General features: G+C 35.2%; 3 protein-coding genes and 1 long non-coding RNA gene across 5 annotated transcripts; 3 read left to right on the forward strand and 1 right to left on the reverse strand.

Moving 5' to 3' along the window:
• Window positions 1–2287: 2287 nt before the first annotated feature.
• On the forward strand, window positions 2288–4490 carry LOC132612120 (pectinesterase-like). The gene is made up of 3 exons (XM_060326456.1): window positions 2288–3182; window positions 3528–3929; window positions 4195–4490. The coding sequence occupies exons 1-3, from the start codon at window positions 2288–2290 to the stop codon at window positions 4482–4484; spliced, it is 1587 nt and encodes a 528-aa protein (XP_060182439.1). The 3' UTR covers window positions 4485–4490.
• A 4735-nt stretch (window positions 4491–9225) lies between these two features.
• LOC132609260 (potassium transporter 4-like) lies at window positions 9226–16885 on the forward strand. 2 transcript variants are annotated; one of them, XM_060323156.1, is made up of 10 exons: window positions 9226–9446; window positions 10909–11078; window positions 11688–11928; window positions 12010–12258; window positions 12539–12589; window positions 12698–12958; window positions 13117–13169; window positions 14050–14164; window positions 14261–14515; window positions 15099–16885. In XM_060323156.1, exons 2-10 carry the CDS (start codon window positions 10923–10925, stop codon window positions 16178–16180), a joined length of 2463 nt encoding a protein of 820 aa, XP_060179139.1. In that variant the 5' UTR covers window positions 9226–9446; window positions 10909–10922; the 3' UTR covers window positions 16181–16885. The 2 variants fall into 2 exon arrangements, with proteins under 2 accessions (XP_060179139.1, XP_060179138.1); XM_060323155.1 differs by having other exon boundaries at window positions 10915–11078.
• A 784-nt stretch (window positions 16886–17669) lies between these two features.
• On the forward strand, window positions 17670–20793 carry LOC132609263 (uncharacterized). The gene is made up of 3 exons (XR_009570769.1): window positions 17670–17897; window positions 19367–19418; window positions 20351–20793. It is a non-coding gene; the product is annotated as an uncharacterized LOC132609263 (long non-coding RNA).
• Window positions 20794–20949: 156 nt separating this feature from the next.
• Window positions 20950–24838, reverse strand: LOC132609262 (inactive glucose-1-phosphate adenylyltransferase small subunit 2, chloroplastic). Its single transcript, XM_060323157.1, has 9 exons — window positions 24544–24838; window positions 23472–23762; window positions 22765–23016; window positions 22514–22681; window positions 22265–22368; window positions 22065–22176; window positions 21856–21954; window positions 21389–21496; window positions 20950–21217 (listed from the first exon to the last, which is right to left on the reverse strand). Exons 1-9 carry the CDS (start codon window positions 24700–24702, stop codon window positions 21101–21103), a joined length of 1410 nt encoding a protein of 469 aa, XP_060179140.1. The 5' UTR covers window positions 24703–24838; the 3' UTR covers window positions 20950–21100.
• Between the last annotated feature and the right edge of the window lie 1165 nt (window positions 24839–26003).

Genomic DNA, 26003 nt, shown 5'->3' on the forward strand with positions numbered 1-26003 from the left:
AATAGCCGAACCGAAGTTTGATAAAACCGAACCGAAAAACCGAACGCGCACCGAAATTTAATACATTACCCAAAAATATTAAAAAAGTCCAGGCCCATTAATTAAAGCAAAAAAAAACCCAATTGTAATAAGTCCTCTTTTGCATTTGTATCCCTAATTTTCCACTTCAATTGAAAAAAATCAAATATCCTTAACAAAGAAAGGTAACTAGGATGTCTCTTTAGGATTAATGTATGTCCTTTATGTGTTTTCTTAATTATTCTTACGGTATGTATAAAACACCTAGTAATCCTATGTCATGATTATAGTTTTCTGTTCTTGTGTATCCTGTTTGTTTGATTTTGATTTCAATTTATCAGTTTTATGTTTTATTGCTTTTGAGAATATGAATTAGTGTCAATGAAATCGCTTCTAATATTATATTAAAAAAACCGAATTGAAAAAACCGAAACCGAACCGAACCGAACTTTAAAAAACCGAAACCGAAAGAACCGAACCGAACTAGTTTAGTTCGGTGTTTGGTGTCCACCTTAAATAAACCGAACCCGAAATAGCCAAACCGAAGTTTGATAAAACCGAACCGAAAAACCGAACGCCCACCCCTAGTTTCAAGTAGGGTACATTGTCAATGTAAAAGATTCTTTACATGATCAGATTGTCAAAAAGTAATTTGCAAGCACTGCAAAAAAAGGGGTAATTTTCGGAGGTTGAAAGTTGCAATTCGCGGAAGTTTTAGCCTCCGCTAGTTGATAGAGGAGACTAAAACCTCCATAAATTGCAGCTTTCAACCTCCACAAATTACCCATTTTTTTGTAGTGAAGTAATCTTCCATGAAGATATAATTCTTAGTCTTAAAATTAAAACAAGTTATCTATTAGAACAAGTAAATGTGACTTGATAGTGCAAAGAAATATCTGCTTTCACGGTGTATAAAGTCTATAACATAAGAGTAAAATAGCGATTACAACTATATTTGCTTCAAGATCCATATTGTCTATAAAAAGTGCGAAATAGTGGTCTCAATGAATTAAATATTAGCATTATTCTCCTCGGATATCGGAGCAAACTTAGTAGCAGCCATGTTATTGTTTTAAACACACTCCTTACCCCAATTGCAACACAAATCATATAATATGGTAGTAGTAGAACTGAGATTAATGGTGACTTTATTTTGCTTCAAGATTCATATATAGTATATATATAAAAAATGTGGGATGACGGAGTGGTGGTGTTGGGATCTGACTTACTGTATTTGCCCGTTTATGACCTGGTGTAATATTTTTACTTATAGCTTGAAGACACATACACAAAAAATTTATAAGTACGGGTCATTTTACAATTTTTACCTGTAGTTTGGACAGTCAAAGATGTGGGACGGGTGATACAAAGTTAATTCCCAAATCAGCCATGAGGTGATGGAGCATGTTTAATTTAGTTTAAGAGGGAGATTATTGGATGTGTGAAAAAATTCTTACATGAAAAGTAGATAATAATAATAATAAAAAAATAAGATACTCTTAATGATGTGAAAATAGTGGTGGCTTGGCCTTTGAGTTTGGAGCTTTATGTATCAAGTAATACAGTCAAGACCTGTCTATATGATCCACCATAAGATCCTTTAAAATGTTAGAAGTGCTAATATATGTGTATAAGAGCAATCGTTATAAGAGGCAAAAAATATTGGTACACACTAGCTGGGCTCTTATATAAAGAGGTTTAATTTGTCTGTACTTGCAATTATAAACTCCCTCCGTCTTAATTTATATAACACCGTTTGACTTGACATAAAATTTAAAAAGAAAAAAGGACTTTTGAAATTTGTGGTCTAAAATAAACTTTTAGACATTTGTGTAGCTATAAATCATTTCATTAAGGGTAAAAGGAAAATTTTAAAGTTAAGTTATTTTTAATTATAGAAATGTGACATTCTTTGTTGTACTAACTAAAAAGGAAGGTATGCCACATAAAATTGAGAGGGAAAGGAGTATTAACTCATGACAGCCATGTTTTAGACTTCAATCTATTGGGAGGGAAAGGAGTACTACCTTTGACATTGGATAACAAATCCTTATTCAAGTTTCTATATCTTAAGAAGAGAAACGGTATTTCTACCCAAGAATAATGGTATAAAGTAAATATATATTTACAACTATCATTATCGCAATTAAGTCTTCATCATCTCGTTTCCAGCTAGCGAATTCATTCAAGTCTTCAATATTAGCTCAATGCATGTAGCAATGTCTATATAAGCACATATTAGATGTACAATACATACATAGTTACGAATATGGGAATTAAAAACTTTTTGCCTAAAAGTCTCCCTCTCTTTCTGATCCTCACACTTCACTCATTTGTGGATGCCACCTCCACAAATGAAATTTGTGATATAACTTCGTTCCCTAGTTTTTGCAAATATTTTCTTCCTCAAAATAAGTCCACAAACACATATGACTCAGGAAAGTTGTCCATCCACCAATCCTTTTTAGCAAGTACACATTTTCTCAATTCAATCAATAGTTACTTAAACTCCAAAAATGCATCTTATTATGATCAAAGTACCATCTTTGTCCTCCAAGATTGTCAAGTACTCCTTGGCCTAAATAAGGATTTCTTATCCAATGTCAAAGGTACTACTAGTCAAACCGGAAATACCCTTGGAGGTTCACAATTTGATGATGTAACAACTTTACTTAGTGCATCCATAACCAATCAACAAACTTGTTTGGACAGTCTTCAAATCACTCCTTCAGCTTCAAACATAAAAAATGACATTTTCCCTACACTTACTAATGGTAGCATGATGTATAGTGTGTCTCTCGCGCTATTTAAAAACGGTTGGAAGGAGCAAAGTTGGAAGGAGAAAATGATTTTCCAGGGACGAAAACTCTTGCAAATTAGTGGAAGTACTGCGGTCAACGTGACACGAATGGTTGTGGTAAATCAAGATGGATCTGGGAATTACACAACTATAAATGATGCCATTGCAGATGCACCAAATAATACAAAAGCAGGCAACGGTTATTACATGATATATGTGGTTGAAGGTGTTTACCAAGAGTATGTTTCCATTGCTAGCAACAAGAAGTATTTGATGATTGTTGGTGATGGCATTAATAAGACCATTATCACTGGTAATCGCAGCGTAGTTGATGGATGGACAACCTTTAATTCTGCCACGTTCGGTAAGTATTGAATTGTTAATCATTATACTATCTAGTCTCTGGGATCCTTTTTATTGGTTCAAAATGATTGATTTCTTTCAGAAGCTAATAAGGCACTAAATTATTTTTTCAAAGTTACCCTTGCTAATAAATTATCTACACAAATTTCTCAAAAGTCTTTATAATTTCCTATGAGTAAATTTGAGAAGAGATAAAGGTTAATACAGTTAATAACGTTCATAGTTAGTGTTCCAAAATATCTTTTTTATTAGGTGTGCAAAAAGCTAAAAAATCAGATAATTGTTATAAATACTTTTACACCATCAATGCATAGAACTGAAACTAATTTAAAAATAAACGATGCAGCTGTGGTTGCGCAAGGATTTCTGGGAGTGAATATTACCGTTCAGAACACAGCTGGAGCAATAAAACACCAAGCAGTGGCGGTTCGTAATGGTGCTGATCTATCAACATTTTACAATTGTAGTTTTGAAGGGTATCAAGACACTTTATACACACATTCACTGAGACAATTCTACAGGGAATGTGACATATATGGAACTGTCGATTTCATATTTGGAAATGCTGCAGTAGTTTTCCAAAACTGTAACATATATCCTCGACTTCCAATGCAAGGCCAGTTTAATGCAATAACTGCACAGGGAAGGACTGATGTAAACCAGAATACTGGCACATCCATTCATAATTGCACCATAAAAGCTGCGGATGATCTAGCCTCAAGCAACGGCACTACAAAGACATATTTAGGTAATGTTAAAATGAGTTATTATATCGTCTAAAAGCTTAAACTATTAGACAGAAAATATTTATTTACTTAATTATGTCTTTACCCAAGTTCTAGCCTGATTTTTTTACGGGCCAAACAAATTGAAATTCTTTATAATAGTGTGTCCATTGAGACACACAACCTACACACTCTCTGTTACTATGTTAAAGTGTGTTATTAGATCATACTTATAAAATTAGTAAATTATAAGAGAGAGAAAACTTAGTTAATTTTTTTCTTTAACAGGTAGGCCATGGAAGGAGTATTCTAGAACAGTTTATATGCAATCCTTCATGGATAGCTTGATAAATCCTGCTGGTTGGGCAGCTTGGTCCGGCGATTTTGCACTAAGTACATTATATTATGCTGAATATAACAACACAGGCCCTGGATCTAACACGAGCAATAGGGTAACTTGGCCAGGTTATCATGTGATTGATAGCACAAATGCTAGCATCTTTACGGTTTCCAATTTTATAGTAGGGGATTTTTGGCTGCCTGACACAAAAGTCCCTTATACTGGTGATTTACTTTAAGCAAAAATGTTTATGACCCTCTAATAATTTATTTTTCTGTTTATGAACTTTGTATGGTTGCACCATCTGAATCTTTGAACAAGTTGTTATGTTCTTTAGATATCTGACTTGAGCCACGTATGTTTTCATTTCCAATTTTAAGCTTTAATTTTTATTGTGCGCCAAGCTAAAATTTGAAAAAGGAGACAAACCAATGTAAACATGTTTAATTTGTAAGGAAATGTTGTATTGGAGTATACCTGTGTTTATATAAGGGAAAGAGGATGTTCGAGAAGTGGTCTTACACAACTATAAGAGATGATGATCAAATAGAGATAGAGACTCAACAAGCTGAGGGCTAAACCTAGCTATATCAGGATAAGATTAAGAATCCATTTATAATTATTTTAATGATAATAGAAATATAATACAGGAGATATTACATGCGCTTTTAGCATTTATACGTGTGCTGCAGGAGATATTGTTGGAATCTCATTCCCTCACTGAGTTTCGAACTAATTATTTCTTATTTTTTTTAGTTCTCTTTTAAAAAAAATGAAGTAATTCGTTTTCAATAGAATTATATAGACTTAATTATGCTGTATGTTAATTAGGGTAACAATGCTACCAAAATTGATCCACCTTTTTAAATCTTATAAAAAATTACCCAGCCTCCTCTCTCTCTCTCCCGTGCCGCCCCCACCACTGCACATCCGCCGCCGCCGAAGAAATCCTACTCCTCTCTTGCGCTCTCTCTCCCCCACAAACCCTAGATCTAGTTTGCCTCCTCTCTCTCCTCCGCCTCCTACTACCAAAACCCTAGATCTATTCCATCTGAGGTAGCTAGACACTGTTAGCAGCCTCTATTTGTCTTTTCCGCTACTCCGGCAAACAGGAGCAACCTCCGACCACCACTATGTCACTGACAAATAGGCATTGACGGTGAACGAGAATCACTGGTGGCGTTGGGTTTGGTCCAGGTTGTTTGGCGGGAGATAGAGCAGCGGTAGTGGCGTTGTGATTGTTGCACGATGGAGCTCCGATGATGACTTTTGGTGAGAAATCTCGGGTCATGCCGACGGTGGGGAAGTCGCCGAAGGTGAAGAAACAAGTAGGTGCAGGGGTAGTGGGTGTATAAGGGTGTATACACACCTTTTATACACTATTATACATGTTTATACACCCATATACATAATGTAATCAGTCCAGATCTATATTTTATACTTTACTTATACAATACTGTATAATTGTGTATAAATGTGTATAAGTGCGTATTTTTGTATATAATATTGTATAAATATGTTTTTTAGAGTATATACCTACAAATTATACGCTTTCATTCATCTATATACATAATGTACCTGTCTTTTGTATATAAGTGTATAACATTGTATAAAAGTGTTTTTTGGGCTATATTTTTGCAATGTAAGTTTTGAGCTATATATTTGCAATGTAAGTCAGCCAACTGTACATTTATGAAATTTCCCCTTACGCTCTTCCGCTTACTATAAATAGGATCCTCCACAATACAAATAATATTTAAGAAATGATTCTAAGTCTTATATATTACAGTGTAATGAAATTTTTTTTTCATTAATTTAACTAAACCTATTATTATTATAGGTTACTTATCATATATCTATTCTAAGTTATTAATTATTAATATTAAATAAAATTATATAAAATTACGTTTTAAAAGATGATTAATATTTTTTACATTATCAATACATAAAACTTAAATTCTATCAAAATTACGATAGAGATTCTGATTAACAAAGTATTCAAAGTCCTCCTTCATATTTAAATTTTGAATAAAGAAGTAAGTCAAGAGTCATTCAGCTTAAGGCTTCAAGCTCAAATCATTGGTCACATGTCGCAACGTTGAATTTGAATTCTTGCTCGTATATTTGTTGAATACACAATTCGTCACAAACTACTCTGTCTCAAATTATTTGTCATTTTTTTATTTCACGCCCTCTTAAAAAATATTAATTAAGAAGATATTCTACTAGCTTTACCTTATTTATGTCTAATTTATAATCTCTCTCTCTCTCTCTATTAAATGTTTACTCTATTTATTATCATATACTCCATTAATGACAAAATCCTATTAAGGGTAAAATTGAGAAAAATAATTAATTTTGCCTTGAGCTTCTAAAACGACAATAATCTGAGAGAACTATTTTTAGTAAGCACAACAAATAATTTTGAGATAGGGAAAGTACAATATAACACGTGTTACTATTACCAAATTAAGGATGAACCTCATTGTTTTTCCTTTTTGAATTTGTGTGAGAGCGGATGTAGTACGAAAATATTTGTCACTCTAAATCAAGAAATGCATAACATGTGTCTTTACATATTTCTCATCTTATTTACTTATTATTTGTATTTCTACCTGAATTTATCATTTAAATATGATAAATCAACATGGTTTGATGCATGTATTGATCTATTTTTCTTTCCTCATATTGCGAACAACAATGCTTGGTCTTTTAGGAATAATAACGTTGGAATAAATAACTTTTGTCTAGACATACCCGTATTCAAGTATTGCTAGTGCATATACTCGTAATCTCTATTTGGTTCTGTATAAAATAATATAGGCCAAATACAATGACAACTCTTTAAACTTGTGAATAAATTTCATTTTGATAATCGAACTATGACGTGTTCTAATTGAGCACCTGAATTCATAATAAAGTATTGGGATAATTTCGGATACCACCCTTCAGGTTTTGCTCTGTTTCACTCACCTTCCCTTGTGGTTTACGATATTACGGTTACCTCCCTTATTTTGATTTTTTGTAACGATTCTATTAACCTATTTATTAATAATGTTAAAAATTAAAAATTGACAGATGTGCCCTTTTCTAAACTTAAACTCTTCACATTAATTAGTTTTAATGAATCTCTTTTCACAATTTTTTAAGAGTAAAACCTAATTTCCTTCTTTTGGAAATCCAGAATCCTCCTCAATTTTTTCCCGCAAACATAAAGTTCCATCATCCATGTTCTTCTTCCTTTTTAGTCTTCTACACAAAACAAAATTCTAGAGAAATCGAATTGATCAATGACGAAGTCAAAATATTATCCCTGAATGTTTAATTTTAACAACACTAAGACTAATTAAAAGAAGAAATCATATCGATTCCGCAGAAATTATATCTCTAAACAAACCAAAATCTAACACCCTATCCACAGGCATAAAGAAAAAAAAAGAAGAAAAGAAGAATTTATTAGAATTTCCCCAATAGATTTTGCATGAATCTGCACTTAAGTTAATTTTCATAGAGCTAAACCTTGTTAAGTAACATCCTGGGTTTGCAAGATATATGTTTATTCAATATTTTTATCCTTAACAAAGGTAACATCAATGAGTTTGTTGAGGTTTTGAACGTTATAGTTTTGATACAAGTATACTCCAAATGCAGTGCCCATGGCCATGAGTATGCAAGTCTTCCCTATTAAAATTCATACTTCTTTTCTGGCTATGGGATATCGTTGAAGAAATTTGAGAGATAATCTTCATTGGCGTTTCTTCGATTTTTTTTAGAGTATTTGGGACATTAATCTGACTTAAAAAACTTCTTAAAATAACAGTCGATGAGGTTTGACAATATTTTTGAAATAAAATAAATATACAAGATTAATTAAATGAAGGTATATAGAAGGGCACATCTGTCAATTTTTAATTTTTTAACATTATTAATAAATAGGTTAATAGAATCGTTACAAAAAAATCAAAGTAAGGGAGGTAACTGTAATATCGTAAACCACAAGGGAGGTGAGTGAAACGGAGCAAAACCTGAGGGGAGGTCTCCGAAATTATCCCTAAAGTATTTCTATTAGACACTTTCGACTCATATTTTAGAAAATTTTCTGCGTGCTTACAACACCTATTACGTAAATAATTTAATCACATAAAATATGCATCATCCTTTAATCATATACATCAACATCAAATGGAACACGCATATGATTTTACGGCTTATTGAAGCTAATGTGTATAATTAAAGGAGTTGCTATATTTTAAGTGGTTAACTTGTTTACGTAACGGATGTTGGAGAACAAGCGCAAACTTTTAGTTTTCAAATTTTTGAGTTGGAACCCTTAATTTATCATGTGTTCAAGCGTTCAATTGAAATAAGTCATTGTTTGAATGTCTAAGTGAAATTTATTGACAAGTTTAAGGGGTTGTGTTGTATTATGTCATTAATATATAGAGGTATGTTACTAAAGCAATACTGCAAATTCCGCATTAACTTATGTAAGTTTAATAAGTTAAGTAAAAAACACGCTTACTATCACATTTTTGCGAGTTTGACACCTTAACTATTAGTCGTTCTCTTTTCCTACTAAACTATCACTATCTATCTATGTATTAAAACACATGTAGGCCAACTATAAGTTATTTCATTTTTCCACCTGAACTATCACTATCTACTCAACTAAGTGTAGGACAAGGGAACAACTGATGTTGGGGTATATGAAACTTCCAAAAAAATAAATAATTCAAGTGTGTTTCTTGACCGTTATCTCAAGTTTAATACCATATGTTGGATTAGTTATATGCAAATTATTAGTATATTTTTTAGTAATACAAAGTTTTTGTATGGAAAACCAAGTCAGGTGTGCTCAATTACTCTTAAAACAGAAGAGTAAATAATGTCCATAGAATTTTAGCAACCAACTGCATGAGAATGGTAGACCACGTAGGAGGAGCCATGTGTTGTAGAAGATCACCAATCATGGACGAACATGAAGGAGAAGAAGAAGGGTTAATCTTGACCCCAGTTTTAGTAACTTCATCACTATCTCAATCACGTGTTTCCTTCCTCTCTCCCTACACACACACACACAAAATATAGCCACCGTAACCCCATTTATGTCACCGCCATTCATTGCGCCGTTGCCAGAAAATACAGTCTTGTTTCTAAGAGGAAGTGTGGTCACTCCACTTTTCATTGGTTCCACGACTTGGTTGGTTTCATTTGTTCCACGACTTTGATGCTTTATTTTAGACTTTCTTTTTACCATTTGCTTTGCTCTTTTTTGATCCCTCTTCATTAGTTTGAGATTCTATTGTTAAGGTCTAGAAAAATTAGTACATACAAGTTATGATGAATCATATGAGCTCATGTGGAATGGATTGGATAATGAAGTAATTTGGGAAAGAGATGTAACTGGGATTTAAACTTTATGCGTTCGAGTTCGTGATTCTATCAAGCAACGTCTCATTTCATTTTTTTTTTCTAATCTATTTTATGTGCTGATTTAATGAATAATTTAACAGATCTGAGTCAAAGCTACTGGGTTCTAATGCACTAGGTCCACCCCTGAGATGCAATTGTTGTTTGTTTGTTGTTCTATTGATTTAGGAAAGATACTCTGATGTTTTAAACACTTTTTTAAGATGAAATTTCAAAAAATAAAATAAAAAATACTCTGATGATTAAAAAGAAAAAGACTTGGCAAAAAGGAAGTTGGCTAGTTCCCATCATTTAGCTGAGAATTCCAGATTACATTTATTTATACTTGAGGAAAATTTTGTTGCTGCTTTGTGAATCCCTCACCCCTTTTCAAGAAAAAAAGAAAACGAAAAGAGAAGCCTCTTTTCAGGAGATTATTAAAATATAAGTTTCATTGAGCTTTTTTAAATTGCAAATGGAACTTAATGGCCATGTTGTTTTGTATATTTTTGAATGGCAAGAAACTGCAATTTGAGATAAATAGAGTATCAATCGCTCAAAGAAGGTTACTTGTATTCCGTTTTCTAGCATTATCTTTGCTGCCAGTTGGTGTGTGTATATGAAATGAACAAATTCCACCACTTCTTTGGCTATATGCCTTGCATGATAATCTTCTTCCAACCTTTTTTCTTGGCTCTTGTCATCAATTCTGAGAAGTTTACTTTTATTTATGTTTCAGTTGATTACTCTAGGATATCTGTTTCTTGTGTATCATGTAAGTTTTTTTTTTTTCTGTTAGAGACGGATTTTCAGTTTTCCATTCGATGCTTTTAGTTGCTTTGCATCAAACTGAGATTGTTGGTGTCTGGCAATATAATGGTTTTACAAGATCCACTTTTTGATGCTTGCGATCACTAAGCATTTAAATCTTTCATTTCAATTCTGCTCTTTCTCCAAGTTAATTATGAATTAGAAGTGCTTAGAAACCATTCGATAAGATAGTTCTGCTAGTGCTTACCTTTTGCTGTTGTTTCTTTGCTTATATCCGTGACAGCTTAATTTGCACATTTTGTTAAAAGTGTCTTCTTGGATAACTATAGCGCCTCATAGGCGTGAGATGTGTCTTGTGAGAGATGGGGGAGGAGTGGGCTGGGGGTGCTGTCCCTTGGTTATTGCCCTGTCTCCTTAACTTGTTTCTTTGTTTATTTTTGACAGCTCCCTTGCTTCAACTAACATGTATTATTTGAACCAAGTGGCAGGTAAATAGATGTATCAAGGTGATATTGAGCGCATGCAACATAATGTGGAGCAATCACCTCCGTCGTCTGCAGGTGGGGCCCAGGAATCGATCATTACAGTTCGAGAAGAGGAACAAGTTGAACAACCCCAATCAGAAAGGAAAAAGAGGAAGTTGGCCTCAAAGGTGGATAGCATTTCTATTTTACTTTTGCTTTGCTTTCATCTTAACTTACTCTGATAAGTGATAGGCATTTGGTACAAGTAACGCTTGACAAGTTTAATATTTCTCCCATAGGAGGGAAATATAAATAACCTTAGTTGCAAATCCCCTTCACTCCACTTCCCTTGCACAAATGAAAAGAATAAGACTTTTCTGGGTATATCACTGCAAGTATTCTCATTCCACAGTCTATCTTGTGTAAAGCAATATACAGACCCCACATAAGTTATGCAGATATTACAGCAGCCAAAAACTAGCAGATTCCCATGCGTAGAGCGTTTATTCATCCAAATAATCCAAATTAGGAGATTTTAAACAAAGAAGACTTCAAGCTTCGGGTACATTGTGACTGAACAGTTCCAACAGAAATCACATAGCCTGAAATTTGTGGAGCAGATAATACACGTTACTGTTCAGTTAACAGAAAAGTTTTTCTGCTTCTTTTCTAGTAGAATTCATAAATTTAAAGTTTTCATTTGTCAAGTACATTTTCTGGAACATGTGTTATTTGAGAATTTATCTACCTACTGATTATATATGAACTGAGCTTGGCTCTTATGTTTGGCCTTGCAGTTCCCTTTGGTGGATATTTCCAGAAATCTACTATTGGCATACCAGAGTTTTGGGGTGGTGTATGGAGATTTGAGCACTTCACCACTTTATGTCTATAGGAGTATATTTGTGGGGAAGTTGCAGGATTATCAGACTCCAGAAACAATATTTGGTGCATTTTCGTTGATCTTCTGGACAATAACTCTCATTCCTTTGCTCAAATATGTATTTATTGTCCTGAGTGCTGATGATAATGGTGAAGGTATGTTAAAAAGAAGGCTCTGAATCCATTAATACTTGTGGAACCTGATTGTGTTGATCGATTATACTTGAATGTTACTAGGTGGTACATTTGCTCTTTACTCTCTACTCTGTAGACATGCAAAATTCAGTCTACTTTCCAACCAACAAGCAGCTGATGAGGAGCTATCCGCTTACAAATATGGCTTCACTGGGCAGTCCACATCATCATGTTCAGCGTTAAAGAGATTTCTTGAGAAACACAAGAAGTCGCGTACAATTTTACTCGTTATTGTATTGTTGGGGGCTTGCATGATCATTGGTGATGGTATTCTAACGCCTGCAATGTCAGGTTGATAATTCTAACAGTAGTTTCTTTCTTACATGCATCAGCCGGTGTACATTTGTAATGCAAAAGCTGTGAGTTAAAAAAAAAAAAAAGACCTACTAGTTTGGTTTTATGAAATTGGTTCCTTTCTCGGTTGGAGACTGATAGACAACATATTAAATTTTAGCATGACATATTTGCTACCTCGTTAAGCCTATGTTAGTGCAGAAATGCAATCAGAAATCTTGCATTAATTTTGTCAATTTAGTACATTTATTAACAAGGAATCATTTTACTGTGGCAGTTATATCGTCCATGACAGGAATCAAGGCTGCTGCGGAACACCTATCTCACGGTAGATTTATTTAGATTTACCTCTTTGGGTAAATATTTTATCACTTTTAAGTTGCTCGTATGTGACTTCCATCCAAGACATTGATCATTAAATTGCTTTTCATCATAGGTGAAGTGCTGGTGCTTTCTTGCCTGATATTGGTTGGTCTGTTTGCTCTACAGCATGCTGGGACCCATAGGGTTGGCTTTTTGTTTGCACCGATAGTAATCGTTTGGTTGATATCAATTTTTGGGATTGGGCTCTACAACATTATATTTTGGAATCCCAAGGTTGTATATGCTCTTTCTCCCTATTATATCATCAAGTTCTTTAGGGAAACAAGAAAACATGGATGGATTTCTCTTGGAGGTGTCCTCCTTTCTGTTGCAGGTACATCAAAGATATCAGCTCTTTTATCCAAGATAAAAAAGTAGTCTTTGAATGAAGAGCAGTTGTTCATGCAGATACTTACTTGGAGTAAAAAAGGATTAGATAACATGTTCTTTAAAATTTAGAATCTTTTTTTCTAATTCATTATCCATCATTAGGTACTGAAGCGATGTTTGCAGATCTTGGTCACTTCACGTCCTGCTCAATGAGGGTAAGTCAGCCTGTTTGCAGCTTCAGGAAACTGTTGTGCTCTTTCTTTATTTAACCCAGCATGCACGCCTTTCGTGGCAAACCCTGAGCACTAGGACAAAAGTAATTGGGTTGGGAAGCAACAGGCTCATTGGTTTCTGGTTGCATTTTAATAGTGAATATTTAAGTCTGGAACAGTTTGAAAATGTAAAAGATCCATTTTTAGCAAACAAACAAGGTTTATACGGATTAAGATAATGAATTGTTTTAATCATAGAGGGACCTCAGATGAGATCTATGTGGAGAGAATTTGAAACCAGTTGAAGTAACTTTTGTGCCTAAGATTGGAAAATAATTTGACAATATTAATATTGTAAAGAATGGATCTTGGGTCTAACTGCTAGCTCATGAGGGAAAGATCCAAGTCATAAGGAATCTAAACACTCATCCACAACCGATGTGGGAGAATCAACACACCCCGCACGCCTAGAACTGGACATTTGGAATGTGGACAATATAAGATAGGAGCCCAACATCAGGTAAACAATGAATTGGGCTGGGCATGAATTGGGATGGGCTTGACTCTGATACCAAGTAAAGAATAGATCTTGGGTCTAACTCAACCCAAAAAGCTCGCTCATGAGGGAAGGATTGCCCAAGTCCATATAAGGAGTCTAAACACTCATCCCACACCGATGTGGGAGAATCAACAAATAACAAATCCAAAATGCAGCTAAAATGGCATATTTTGTGAAATAGGCCTCCCTAAGCTGATTATCCTTGTGACTGGGCAGATTCTATTGCCTATTGTGGTCATTTCCTTCAGTCATCTTTCAATGTAGTAGTTGATTAGTATTCTAGAACTTGGTCCATGTCAATCTGAAAGTTTTTTCCCTATGCAGATTGCCTTTTCATTTCTTGTATACCCTTGCTTAGTGGTACAGTATATGGGTCAGGCTGCTTTTCTGTCCAAGAATCTTGATGCTATTCCAAACAGCTTTTATAATTCAATACCTGGTTAGTTCTTTATTTCACTTCTGAATGAGAGCGTTATCGAGATTGTTGATGAAGTTATATTCAATTTCCCAACTACTACTCATTGCTTTCATGCAGAAAGTGTATATTGGCCTGTTTTTGCTATTGCTACCCTTGCAAGCATTGTTGGCAGCCAGTCCATCATCACAGCTACATTCTCCATAGTCAAGCAATTGAATGCACTAGGTTGCTTCCCGCGAGTCAAGATTGTCCACACCTCTAAGCATGTTAAAGGGCAAATCTATATACCAGAAATAAATTGGATCCTTATGATTCTTACCCTTTCCGTGGCTGTTGGGTTCCAGGACACACTTTTAATTGGAAATGCATATGGTAAGCCTAACAGTATATTGAAGATCTTTGATGCTCCCTATGACTGTATAATTTTTTGTTAGTTGTTTAAAAAAACATTTAATTCCAATATAAAGTAGAGTTACAGTCTCCATCATGTTTTCTCCCCAACTATTCCAATCATGCTGACAAATCCCAATTTCATTCTGTTTGCAATTTTTTCGCTGGACCTGATTGCTTTACATGATTGTGATCTTCTAATGTGCTGCTTAGCTCTAGTAATGTACTCTTCTTTGCAAACCTCGTGACGGGGATTTATAAGCCACGTGGGAAAAAGGAGTCTCTTTTGAATAGAATGATAAACTAAAACGAGAAAAGGGGAACAAGAAGGGATCTCTAATTGCTTGAGCTGGAGAAAAGAATCTACTTTATTTTCTCAAAAACAGTACAGAGAGTATTCCCTTGTGGTCATTGTGACTTCTTTTATCATGACACTGATTTACAATTCATGTTGTTGTAGATACTACGTAGAAATTAACTATTTATGTCGACAATTGAATCTTTATTTTAATATAGCCTTTTATAATTCTTGGTTGTTTTCTCATCTGAATTCTTTTCCTTTCAGGCCTAGCTTGCATGACAGGTATGTTTATCACGACGTTTCTCATCACACTGGTCATGATCTTTGTCTGGCAAAGAAACATATTTCTTGCCATTTGCTTTCTCCTGTTCTTCTGGTTCATTGAAGGTGTGTACCTGTCTTCCGCGTTCATTAAAATTCCACAGGGAGGATGGGTCTCCCTTGTGCTCGCCTTTGTCTTCCTATTTGTCATGTTTGTCTGGCATTATGGAACCCGCAAGAAGTACAATTTTGATCTGCACAACAAAGTTCCGTTAAAATGGCTCCTTGGCATGGGCCCCAGCCTTGGTATTGTGCGTGTCCCCGGGATAGGCCTCGTATACTCAGAATTGGCAACAGGGGTCCCATCTATCTTCTCTCACTTTCTCACAAATCTCCCTGCATTTCACAGTGTGCTGGTGTTTTTATGCGTCAAATCTGTTCCAGTACCCTATGTCTCACCTGAGGAACGCTTCCTCATTGGTCGCATTTGTCCAAGACCCTATCGCATGTATCGTTGCATTGTTAGGTATGGTTATAAGGACATACAGCGAGATGATGAGGACTTTGAGGACCTTCTCATCCAAAGTATAGCAGAGTTTATCCACATGGAAGCTGTGGAACCACAGTTATCCAGCTCCGAGACTCCATCACTTGATGGAAGGATGGCAGTTATAAGCAAAAAAACGATACAGTCGACTTCAACATTAATTGTCTCAGAGGATTTTGGAATGAGGGATTCCATGCAAAGCAGCAAGTCTCTGACCCTCCAGAGTTTAAGATCTAGTTACGCTGATGAGAACCCACAAATAAGGAGGCGGCGAGTTAGGTTTCAATTGCCAGAAAACCCTGGCATGGATCCAGCTGTTAAGGATGAGCTTCAAGACTTAATTCGAGCAAAGGAGGCAGGGGTTGCATATATAATGGGGCACTCCTATGTGAAAGCTAGGAGATCATCCTCTTTCTTAAAGAAGTTTGTTGTTGATATTGGATATTCATTTCTGCGCAAGAACTGTAGGGGTCCTTCTGTGGTGCTTAACATTCCTCAGATTAGTCTTATTGAAGTTGGCATGATATACCATGTCTAGAGGGAGGATAACCTGGCATTGGAATAGAGCGTGCCTTTTGGTTGTTGCCTGCAGAATGTTTAGGCTTAGTAGATGATTGGTAGTCATAACTTCAAATGCGATATCTGATTGAAAATGTTGGTAGTCTTATGAAATCAAACGTGATATCCAATATCAGAGTAGAGGAGCTGTTTTAGTTTTTCATGTTCTACACCTTCTATAATTGTATGCATATAGAGAATTTTCAGGCTTTTGGTATCTTAGCACGCTGGGAATACATAAACATGCACATGTCCTTTTACTACTTTTTCAGTGCATTGTACTTCGGAGTTGGGAGTACATCAAGTGACAAACCTCAAAGTCCAATTAGGATAAAGGTACTCTTTGAGTTAATGTTTACAGCTAAATAAGCAATGTGATGTTGCTGCCATTGTTTTGTGGTCCTCTTGCTGCAAAATAATTCTTCTCATTGTCCCCAAGAAAAGTAAAGAAAGTAAACACGGGCCAGACGACTTGCATTCATTTAATTCTTTTACTTTAGTATCCACATAACAAAAACATTCAGAGTGAAGTTGTAGACTATTTGTTCTTAACTTCACTTGCAGGCGATGCAGGGTTCAATCTCATCAAGGGTCTTTCCTAGTCTCTTTTTTTATTTTTGTGCTATTCGCGAGCTAACCTGTGTACCAGAAACACTTTATCGATGAAAGAAAGAAAAAATAATAAAGCAACAATAGTAGTTTTGCATTTTCCAAACTAATTCTTTTTCCTAATTCTCTGATATATCTTGCTGATCCTCTCAATGTATCTATACCCATTGGAACCATAAGTATATTCTTTCTGATATTAGGGTCTATTTCAGAATCTCTTTTGACAAATTGTTTTTTTCTTCCTTTTCTTTCCCAAATAAAAAATGACCATTAATCTTGCCTTTCTTCCATAAAGTCTGAAGGCAACCTTTAGCAGTGCTTTTTCAGAAAGAACAAAGCTGGCATTTTTCATTAAAAAAATTCCAGATTTTGGAAACTTTATTCCCCTTAACATGAATACAAGTCATCACAGAATGATTCTGTATGATCTAAATCTGAACTATCAACCAAAGTGAACTAAGATATGTGATGATAAAAATAATCTCAGTATACAATTTGTTATATCCCGTATTTTTATACGTCGAGTTATTCGCAAGAGAATCGACTCAAGTTAAAGACGGGATCATTTTCGGGCACGAAACAGAAAAATCTTTAATTTCCGGTCTCTATTAGAAAATGAATTGTTTATGAATTTTACTTAGTGTATAAATATTAATGAAAAGTTGGGATTAATTTACCATGATTAGATTATTAAGTGGGGGTTAAAATTTAATTTTTTTCACTAAACAAGTCATTAGTGCACAAAGTGGGCCCCACCAAGACATGTGGCTAAATTTAATTGGCTCAAGCCTTTGGGTGGCCACGTGTCCAGCCCATGAGCTGCATCTAAATGGGAAAATAATGACTCACAAGTCCACCCAAACCCTCATTTCATCTTCCACAACAAGCTAGAGAGAGAGAGAGAAGACACAAGCCATGGCTAGCAAAAACATTGGAGCTCGAATTTCTTGATCAAAAAATTCAGATTTTCAAAGTATTCCAACCAGTTAGGAAGGCTATAATAACGTGGATTAGTCATTTGGAGCAACAAAAACAAGTATTAGTTCATTTCACAACTTCTAGCCAAATTAAAAAGCCAACTTGTTAAGGTAAGATTTCGTTTTCTTTTGTTATAAGATTGGAGTTAATGATGTTGTAATGGATCTATTAAGTTGTATTATGTGAAGTTGGAAGTAAGAAAAATTGTTTGATTAAAGTTGGCATTAGAAATGGGCAGATTTGGAGTTGTTTTAATTGGGTTGAGTTTGATTAGTGTTGTCACTATTATGGTATGATATTTGTAGATAATTGTTTATGTTGAAGGGCTGGACATATGGTTATTGACATGTATAGGGGCTGTTGTCAATGGTAAAAATTATACTTGATTCCATGTGTTTGTGATTTTGTGGAATAAAGGTCGAAAATTGTATTTCGATGTTGTATAGTGTTGATGGACTGTTTTGGGTTTCCTATTGAAACAAAATTGAAGTAATTCTTGTACATGGATGGTTGTTGTTATTAATGTTATGGATTATGTGTAAAAGGTGAAAGGAAAGTTTAAATCATGTTAGAACTTGTTGTGAAATTAGAGCAGTTTCCTTGCATTTAATAGTTGATGTTGTTGTTGTTGTGGGCTGTTTTGATAAGGTTTTTGGTGGAAAATCTCATGTGATTATATGGCTATTTGAGGTTGTCATTGTTATGGTTAAATTGTAGTTAGGGGCTGTTCTTGAGGAATTGGAGAACTAAGGATAGTTAAGATTTGTATTGTGACGTTATAATGGACGGGGCTGTTTTAGAACTTGTTGTAATGTTACGATAGTTTTCTTGCATATAGAGGTTGATGTTGTTGCTGTGTTGTTGCTGATGTGAATCATCAAACTTAGAGGAAAGAAGCGTATAAAATATCGTATGCGAAGTGTGTGAGATCTGCTTGGTATATTCTTAGATGTTCGTGAGATTATCGGTCAATGTTATGTGGTAAATAAGGGCTATTTTGGGGCTGTTTTGTAATAAATTTCGTGGCTGTTTTGTGATGAATTTCATGGCTGTTTTGTGATGAATTTTGTGGCTGTTTTGGGGCTGCTTGTTATAAATTTCGTGGCTGTTTTGTGGTGACATTTGGGGGGCTGTTTGTTGTAATTTTCGTGGCTGCTCTTATTGAGTCGAAATGTAGGGATTGTAGTTATGATTATGTACAATATATGTAGTGTATTTGCTGGAGTATGGGCTGTTCATGATGGCTGGTCTAACATTGAAAAAGGGGCTGGATAAACATAAGAAATTAGTGTATTAATCACTTTGTTGTTGTGGTTGTTGTACTCCATGGATGTAAAGAGAAAGAGTGATAACAATGGTGTAGGTAGTGCATATGGGGCTGATTTTGTTATGTCCCCTAAGCCATGTTAAACAAGTTTGGATTGATATATGAAAGAATGATTAGCAATGTTAGCTTGTAGCACTAGTTGGTTTGAATGCGAACGAAACGTCGTTTAAATGTTAGAAAGGGATTGTGAGCGTCAAAATACGTATTAAATTCCGTTGTAGACTAATTGTAGCTCTTGATATCTTGATATAGGATAAGTACCATTGGGCAGCAAGTACAAATATAATACGACTAAACGCAAAAGGTATGTAAAGCGCAACCCTTCTTTCTTTTGGCATGCCTTAGTTTTCAATAGGCTATATCACGAGCCTCGAGGAAATTCCAAATTCGAAATCCGAGCACGTTATGATCCTTATATATATTTCTTAGCATTCTTATGTATGTTGTGATGAAGTATGAACCATTATGTCTTCGAAAGCATTGATTTCCAAACTTTGTACAAAAAATTGTTTTAAAGAATTCCGTAACTACGAAATGCCATATCTTTTGCATAAAGGCTCGGATTGCTCCAATATTTTTATAGGAGTTTGCATGATGTATAATGAGTATGTTTTCCATAGGCAGGCCCGACTCGGGTCAATACCCGTCCGTGGGTCCCGCGACTTTCCTTTATGTAATTCGGACGACTTTTGAAAGAATTTGGTATGATTATCATTTCGAATTTCAAGTATGGTCATTTACTTATATTTGAGTCTATGATAATGATTTTATGCATATGGTTACTCATGACTCTGCTCGTGCGTTTTGTTATATCTTTCGCCGGTTCCCGGGCCGGTTCTGTTGTCGTGCGCACTTTGATATACTCCGGAGTTATGCTGTGTTTATGGTTCACCGAGCTACTCGCAAAAGAGGGTCGGGTTCCACATATATTTGGTGTTATGCTGTGTATGGCGTTATGTTGTGATGCGATATGTGACGGGGATACAGAGATTTGAAACATTCTGGTGTTATGCTGTGTTATGGCGCCATCGACGGGCGGGCGACCATATTCTTCTGTACCTTATGCATGACATATATTTTGAAAGTAAACATTTTGAAATGTTGGATTTATACTTATGTTCTGTACTACTATTTCGTTTATGCCTCAGATTTGTTCCTGTATTCTCTGCTTTGCATACTCAGTACATATTTCGTACTGACCCCCTTTCTTCGGGGGGCTGCGTTTCATGCCCGCAGGTACAGACGCACAGTTTGGTGATTCACCAGTTTAGGACACCTTCTTCTGCTGTTTGGAGTGCTCCTCTTATTTTGGAGCCTACATTTTGGTATATATACTTGTTCGATGCATATGTATATATTTGTTCAGGGGTACGGCGGGGCCCTGTCCCGCCATATGTTTCTGTTGGTCTGTTTAGAGGTCTGTAGACGTATTTGTGGGTGTGTGTGCCTACTTCTGTACGGGTGTGTTTGGTATGATCCCATTCGTTATGGCAGCCTTGTCGGCGTGCATTCGTATATGTGTTTTGGGCCGTTGTGCCATTTGATAGCCTTGTCGGCTTTTGATACATTTGATAGCCTTGTCGGCTTTTGGTACATTTGATAGCCTTGTCGGCTTTTGATACATTTGACAGCCTTGCCGGCTTTTTGATATATGTATATACATATGGTTGTGTTTGAAATATGTCTAAGACAGTTTGATATAATTTGAGGCAGTGTGTGATATTTGTGCCTATATACGTTATCTGTATGTGATTCGATTTGGATAAGTTCGTTAGGGTGCCCAACTCGGGCACTAGTCACGGCCTACGGGGTTGGGTCGTGACAACAATTTGACTCCCTGCAGCTATGTGTCCCTATCAAATCATTGAAAGAATGATATATGTGATGATAAAAATAATCTCAGTATACAATTTGATTCCCTGCAGCTATGTGTCCCTATCAAATCATTGAAAGAATGATATAATATCTGTCCATCTCCAATATTACTCACAGAATGCTTCCATCTGGAATAATGGCACCCTTCAGAATTACAACTATGCCTCCAGTGATAATGTAACCATTTGCTTCATTATTGCACTCTTGGACATTTTCCTTATTCAAAATCTGCATGAAAGATTAATAAAGAATGAATGCAGTTTGATCAATAAAATGAAATAAACAAAGATCTAAACGCAATATTTTTGTGCATTTGAACATCTTATCCTTAGTATCTATACATGTTCAAAGAAGAAATTAAGATGGTCTTTGAGCTTGATAGGAATTTCTCCAAAGTACCTTAACATTTTTGCCAATTCTCACATTCTTATCAATTATTGCTTTCCTTATCTGTGAGCCTTCTCCAATTCCAATAGGAATGTGCATATCCTCCTCCGACCGACCACTCTGCATATTTTCACCAAGTTAAATATCCTTCCTTTAGAAACTTAATGCTCCTTATTACCATGATAGATAAGGACCGAACATAGAAATATGAAGGATCTCTCCAAATTTTTACTTGGAAATGAACTGGATCCATATACAGTCAAACCTCTCAATAATTGCTCCGTTTTGTCCAGATATATTTTGGATGATACATCGAAATGTTGTTACAGAGAACATATAATATAACATAACATGAAAAATGTTCCAAAGAAAACTTGTTTGTTATACTGAAATGTTGTTATAGAGAGGTCTGACTGTAGTCTCATTTCCTCAATATGATCATCCATGAATGCCAAATGAAATTTATTCATGTATCTTACTTGGTAGGTATCAGAACCCATTATTACTGAATCCTCAATTATTGCTCCATCTCCTACTCTTGTCCTCATGCCAACCACTGTACCTCTGATGTTGCATCTCTGCACTCGGAAAACACATAAGTACGGAAGAAAGATGTTTGTAAGACCAAATTCTTGAGAAAAATTATAAATTTTATCTAAATGTCAAGGACAATTGATCACTTTTATACATTGAAAAAGCATCCAGCTCCGATCACAGAATCTGTTATAGCAGCATCAGTTATCTGAGTTGGAGGCAGGTGTCGAGGCAAAGTATATAGGGGAGTGTCTTTGTCATACAAACTGCTATCAAAGGTGAAAATTTTGTTAGGTGATATTTAAGGTATCCACTGCATTTACTCTTGAGACATTGGTCTTCGAAGATACGGACCTATATGCTTTCTTTGTGTTCTTTGTGCTTTCCATATTTGCTTGGTAGTAAGCTTCAATGCTTCTCATGTCCTCCCAGTAGCCGCTGAATTTGTGTGCATATACCTGTTTGTTCCAAAGAACTGTTCAATTGAATATCTTTACACAACAGAAAGGAGATATTTTATGTTCAAAATTTTGAAAAAAATATTAAAGAATGGCAACTTAGAGCAACAAGTTGCTCGGATATATGGAAATACACGACTCTTACATTCATTCCTATGGAAATTGCACCTGGTACAACTTCTCTTCTGAAGTCATTGGCCATCGGGTGATATTCAGTCAGAAGCTTTATCATGGTATATTTGTTAACAACATATATATCCATGCTGGCAAATTTATCATGAGAAAGATCATTGGATTTCTCAGAATTTTGTTCCTGAAATAATGCGTTGGTTTTGTTCATGGAAAAGAAACAAATGAAGCAATTGGAAGTAAGTGGAGAAAGAAAACGAGACATACTCTATTCTCTGGATAGTCTTTGAATGCAATGACTTGATTCTCAGAATTTAGTTGGAAAGTACCTAATTCTGTATCGTCGCTCCTCGTTTTGTTTAACACTGCAACAGTTATATCAGCTTTGTTGTTGCAGTGGACCTCTAAGAGTTCCTGGAAATCCATTTTGTAAAGATGGTAACCAGGAAGGACCAGAAAATCAACAATTGGATACTCTTCTAGTACCCATAAACATCTTCTTATAGCATCAGCGGTTCCCTGAGAATACAAGAAAACAAAAAGAAGCATAAGGGTCCTATTGTTCCGATGGAGAGAACCTGCGAAATCTTTCAAATTCTTATTTTACTATGTTCAACTCTATGCATTCCTTTATCTATAGAATAGTTTGAAGGAATAATTACCTTCTTAGACCGCCCTAAAAAGTAGTAGCTGGCAAATGTATATGTTTTGTATATTAAGTATATATATACATGTTTTGTATATCGGTGTATATATTTTGTATATTTTGGCTAACGCGCATAATTAATTTCAGCCGATGGGCCAAAAATGAAAAATATCCCTACAGTGAAGGGATAGAAATGGATATACTAGAGTTTCTCTTATTCGTATTGGTAGCTACTCAAGGGGCAATGTTTTAGCTAGCATTTATAAATATTTGGAAAACATACACAAAAGTAAAGGCTCGAAACTGTTTTCTTTTCTCTTTCCTTTACCTGAAACCATCCCTTGCCTTCAGGACTCTGATAAGCTGCAATCACATCAACTAATGCTTCGCTCCCGATGCGTGCACTTGAATAAGCTCTTGAAAGGTGGGAATTCAGAGAAGCAGAGTTGAATTGTGTGAGTGCATAAATCTTCTTTATATTACTATTGATGCAGTTGCTGACAACTGCATCAATTAGTCTGTAGTTTCCTGCAATAGGAAGTGCAGCTTCTGATCTTCTCTTTGTCAATGGATAAAGTCTTGAATTGGATCCATCTCCAAACACAATTGCTGCAACATTCTGGCAACAATAGCAAAGATCTTTAAAAAATATAAGAGGAAGAAAATTGACCATCTATATTACAAATTCTTTCCACATTGAAATTTTATTGTTTAAAGAATCACTAGAAAATAGTAACAAAATATATCAGTCCAGGCCCAACTGTCAAGGTATTGTTCGCTCTCGCCCAACTTTCGGGACCTCAAGATTTTGTTCCCATGGCTTTGAACTCAAAAGGCACCTCGACAGTTGAATTTTGAACCTGCCATTTATGCCTCCTAACTTTCCCCTCCCATTCTGATGTGGGATTTTCCTAATGGAAATTTCACAATGAACATTTTAGAGTTCAACCACAAGTGGTCCGTGCGCTAATATGTGGAAGAACAAGGCAGAGTAAAGATCTTTTAAAAACTGATTGGAGAAGAAAGAACATCTACATTATAGATTCTTTCACATTGACATTTTACTCTTTTAAGAACCACTAGAGATGGTAACAAAATATGATGATCTAAGCCCGACTACCAAAGTATTGTCCACTCTGACCCAACTTTTGAGGACTCACGGTTTGTCCCCTTGGATTTCAACTACAAAATGCCTCGACAGTTGAATTATGAACCTGCCCTTGATGGATCCTAACTTCCCCTCCCATCTCAATGCGACATTTGACTAACACAAGCTTCACAGTGAACCCCATTTCTAGTTCAACTGTCAGCAGTGTGCGAGCTGTTACACAAAATTACAAGGCAGAGTGCGTGATAAATATTGTAAACGTGTGGATATTTAAGGAAAATGTTATGTAAACCTGGTCTGCTGGAGGACCTGGAATGTTTGGACATTCAGAGTGCTGTGTATATGATAGATTCAACTTTGATGGAACAGAAGCCGGAATGAGCCTTGATGTAGGCTTGTAACCACAATGAGGGGACTTAATCTTGAGATTCAACCAAGTAGGAAGAGACATGACTGAATATTTTCTATGTCAAAATCTCTATATCCCTACTAATAGGTATACTTTGCTTCATCTTCCCTTTATGTGATGAGACAGGAATTTAAGAAAGGGAAGTTTTAGGAGGGAATATTTAGTGTTGCCTGTGGTATATGAAAACAGGCAATCCATCAGAATACTGTCCCCTTTAATTACTTAGCTTAAAGTGAGCATGTGTTTTATCATAAATCTCTTTTCAATGTTTCTAAGGTTTTTCTTTGTTCCTTTTTGATGGTTTCGATAGTTAACTTTGATTCTAAGCTTCTCTTTACATATAAAATATAGTTTTCAACTTTTTCTCCCTCATATGATAATCATGTTATTTCAATCGGTTCAATATTTTTCATTTTCTCATTTTTTCATTGCGGGGTTGGAAGCAGTGAGTGGGACCTATTGCATTGTTGTCTGACTTGATTATTACTTAGATTTAATTGTATCGTACCGTTAAATTTGCCGTAATATAACGACGAAAAGTCTCATTTTATATAATGATCGATTTGGTGTGGTCGCATCATTACCTTTTTTCCCCCTCATTATGACTTTGCTTATTATTTAATAATCCTATTTTAAATTTTACCCTACCTTTTTTTAATAATAACTATACTCCGTATACTTTTCTTTATAATGTTGTAAGTTTATTCTTTAAATTGTTGATGTGTGACATTAGGTAACGACATGAAATCATACAATCTATCCAAACGTCGTATTCATCAAAATAATATAATACAATATAATACATACGATATAATACGATGCAAGATAATACAATACGATACATTATGAAACTACGTATAACAACCATCCAAACAAGCTAAGTTATGAGTGTCATCCTGCGTCACTTTACAAAGTAAACCTCATGACAGGAAGTAAAGTCTTAAGAGCACTACATTATTTAATAGTAATAAACAATAAATACTATCAATTTGAGACCGGAAGTAAAGTCTTAAAAGCATTACAGTCCTAGACTCAAACTCATTTACAAGTCGTATTATGACAATAAATATTTTTCTTTGTACGCCACTGTTGGAAGAGTGAGGGGTTGGTTAGCATGATGTGATTGGCAATATTTGAAGTTTGAAAGGAATCTTAAGAACATTTTTTGTATTTTGGCAAATGGGAATGAAGTGGATCCGAAGGTAGGCATTATCTCTGCTTTCGTGTGTTCTGTTATTTTGTCCCCTCTATAAATTCTATATCAAGCATGTTTTAAGGAGTTTTAAATCCATTTTATATTAAAAGATGGACTACTAGCTTTTATAATAGTGTTAGTCTTTAGC

Source organism: Lycium barbarum, chromosome 9 (genome assembly GCF_019175385.1).
Source record: "Lycium barbarum isolate Lr01 chromosome 9, ASM1917538v2, whole genome shotgun sequence".
NCBI lineage: Eukaryota > Viridiplantae > Streptophyta > Magnoliopsida > Solanales > Solanaceae > Lycium > Lycium barbarum.